Source organism: Limulus polyphemus, unplaced genomic scaffold, assembly GCF_000517525.1.
Source record: "Limulus polyphemus unplaced genomic scaffold, Limulus_polyphemus-2.1.2 Scaffold2151, whole genome shotgun sequence".
Classification (NCBI taxonomy): Eukaryota; Metazoa; Arthropoda; class Merostomata; order Xiphosura; family Limulidae; genus Limulus; species Limulus polyphemus.
Window position 1 is genome coordinate 39,410 of NW_013667761.1, and position 2,801 is coordinate 42,210.

The following is a 2,801-nucleotide window of genomic DNA, read 5'->3' on the forward strand; positions in this document are numbered from 1 at the left end:
GACTCTTGATGATGAACTATATCTAAATGACTAATATTAGCATATTAAAGATACTTATTTTATTTTTATTAGATATGACACTTGATGATGAACTATATCTAAATGACTAATATTAGCATATTAAAGATGCTTATTTTATTTTTATTAGATACGACACTTGATGATGAACTATGCACAGTGGTTATAGATGGAGAATATCTCACAGAAATAGATTACACCATGGCAGTGGTAAGGAATGAAAAAACCATTAGGTTACTGGCTTGTTTTTTAATGATATGTTCAAGGCCTGTAATGTAGAGGGTAAAAAAGTAGTAATGTGTGTCAGAAATGATTAATTGTGAAAGTCTGTAATATAGGTAGAATGACTGACCTTATTAGCTGTCTGTGATCATCTGTAAAGTTCTTGTTACATATTTTTTTTGCTGTATTATTAAGCTTTCTTTATTTTTTCTGATAAACAGGGGGTGAAGAATATGATCGAAACATTCAGAAAAGATGATGTGATAACGATTTTCACCAACCTCAAGGTGAATCATATCAGTAGAATTTATATGTTTAGAAAATAAGTAGTGTTTATGATAGTCTGAATTTAACATATAATTAATTCAGATTTTGAATAACTTATTTACTCAGATGGTGAGAAATATTATAAGTTTTTTGTTTGTTTAAAATTTTTAGTTAATGGTATGTATGTTATCAGTGTATATAGGTTACAAAACGTGTAATTTTTTTTTTCCTAGCCTTCCATAATCAGAACACTTCAAGGAACTCGGCCCTCGGTGTTTCACTACTGCAGATCGATAGACCAAGTTCAAAGTGTTATTGATCGTAAGTATACTTTTGGTGTATTTTTCTGTATTGTAACCTCTTATTTTAATTAAATGATATGGCTCGTACGGGCTTTTCAATACTTGTTACTGGAAATGAAGACGACTGTTTCACCAATATGATGTTTGTTCTACTCCATTTCACTTGTATTCTCACTGATAAACTATTTAGGATAATTTATGCACATATTTAACCTATAATAAAAGGATTAAAGCCTTTGGTTAACATGTATAGTAGATAATTTCTTGTATTAGGATGCTTCTCTCGTATTCATTTTAAAATCCTGTAGCATAAACTCTTTTACTAAGAGTAACAATTGCCTCTGGAATTGATACTAAATATTTCATAAGTGAGCAGAAGGAGTTAGAGTGTGAGAGTCTTTTACGTGTTCACTTATTTTGATTGTAATTTATCTTTCTTTGTGTGCGACTGTGTACACATAGATCCTGCTAGAACATTTGTTTGAAACTGTCACCAGTTTGTCACCCATGTGTGTGTCACTCCATAATCTAACCAATTATACTTAATTACCTTAAAGCACTTATAAACTTTTAGGCCGATCATTATCGTGGCTAGTAGTCTCAATTATCACTTAAGTCTATCATTAATTAGCTACAAATTTTGTACATGTTTTTATTACCAATAACAATTACTATTTAATAATAAGCAGATTAGTAGTCAAAACAAAGCAAATAAACTAATTAGTATCTAGTAATGGGGAAAACAAATTATAAAAGTATTAATAACTAGGCTACTAACCATGTCAATGGTTGATATTTTTGTGCCATACCCATACTGTAAACGATTTGTATGTTGATGTTCAGTACTATAAATAAAAGATGATCCGAATCAAGGAAAAGGGTCTATAAGGCAGGAATTTTGCCTGCAAGTGATTTCTAACAAATATTTACTGTGAATGTAATGGAACCACCATTGGATACGTTTGTAGAACAAACTTGTCTGTTTCTACACCCCTATTTCTTCCCATATCTATCAAATCCTGTATAAACCCACTTGTTTAATGTTTCTCAGTTTGAGGTAATTATACAGATGTTAGATTTTTTTTTCTTTTAATATGAGTACCGTCTTTAAGAATGTCATTATAAGATGTAATAAATAATGCTTACTAGTGGATAGTTTGTCATAAGGACTATTGCTTATGGTAAAGTGTCAAGACTCGTAATTTTCATATATTAAAGTATTTTTTATCATGTGATATGAAAGGTAACTACTGAACACAAATCCACACTAATCTTATGTACATCACGTGTATCAACTAATGAAATAGCTGTTTGCTGACTTAAGTCACTTGCTTGGTTACACATTAGACATTGTCCTATAAAATTGACACAATGTTGTAGTTACACAACTGATAATAGTGTTCCTTATTGCTTACAGAGTGGTTTATAAGGCTCACAATGTTAGCAAGGTGTCACTTAATTATCCTGAAGTAATACAGAGGGTGTCATATGAAATGTGGATGTGAAGGGGGAAGAGTGTACATCTGGAGCATGTAATAGTGAACTATTAGACACAGACACCTTTAAAAAACCTGCTGAAATACTGTTGTTCTAAATGCTGTCACCTGGTGATCTCCCTCCAGATAACAGTTAAACTAATAGAAGTGATACAAGTTATGTTTTTCCTTTACATTCCATGTTTGTTGTGTGTGTCTATATGTTTAAGGCTGAGTGTAAGGTAAACAGTCTTACCTATTTTATTGTGTGTTAAAAACTACCTCACCTGACTATTGTACTGTTTAAAGCACAAACTCAAGTATTTGTCATGTATGGTAATCATCCTTGTACAACACATGCCAGCACAAACTCAAGTACATGTATGGTAATCAACCTTGTACAACACATGCCAGCACAAACTCAACTACATGTATGGTAATCATCCTTGCACAACACATGCCAGCACAAACTCAACTACATGTATGGTAATCATCCTTGCACAACACATGCCAGCAC

The 2,801-nt window shown here is 31.9% G+C and overlaps 1 protein-coding gene across 1 annotated transcript in view; it reads left to right on the forward strand.

The window, feature by feature from the left end:
- The window catches only part of LOC106466102 (sodium-independent sulfate anion transporter-like), a gene marked incomplete at its 5' end in the record, with an annotated part of 41,270 nt that overhangs the window by 34,698 nt on the left and 3,771 nt on the right, over window positions 1-2,801 (forward strand). The window contains 3 exons of the mRNA XM_013926343.2: window positions 149-228; window positions 462-527; window positions 741-828. Of these exons, the coding sequence (XP_013781797.1) occupies window positions 149-228; window positions 462-527; window positions 741-828 (234 nt within the window). The remainder of the gene's footprint in view (window positions 1-148; window positions 229-461; window positions 528-740; window positions 829-2,801) is intronic.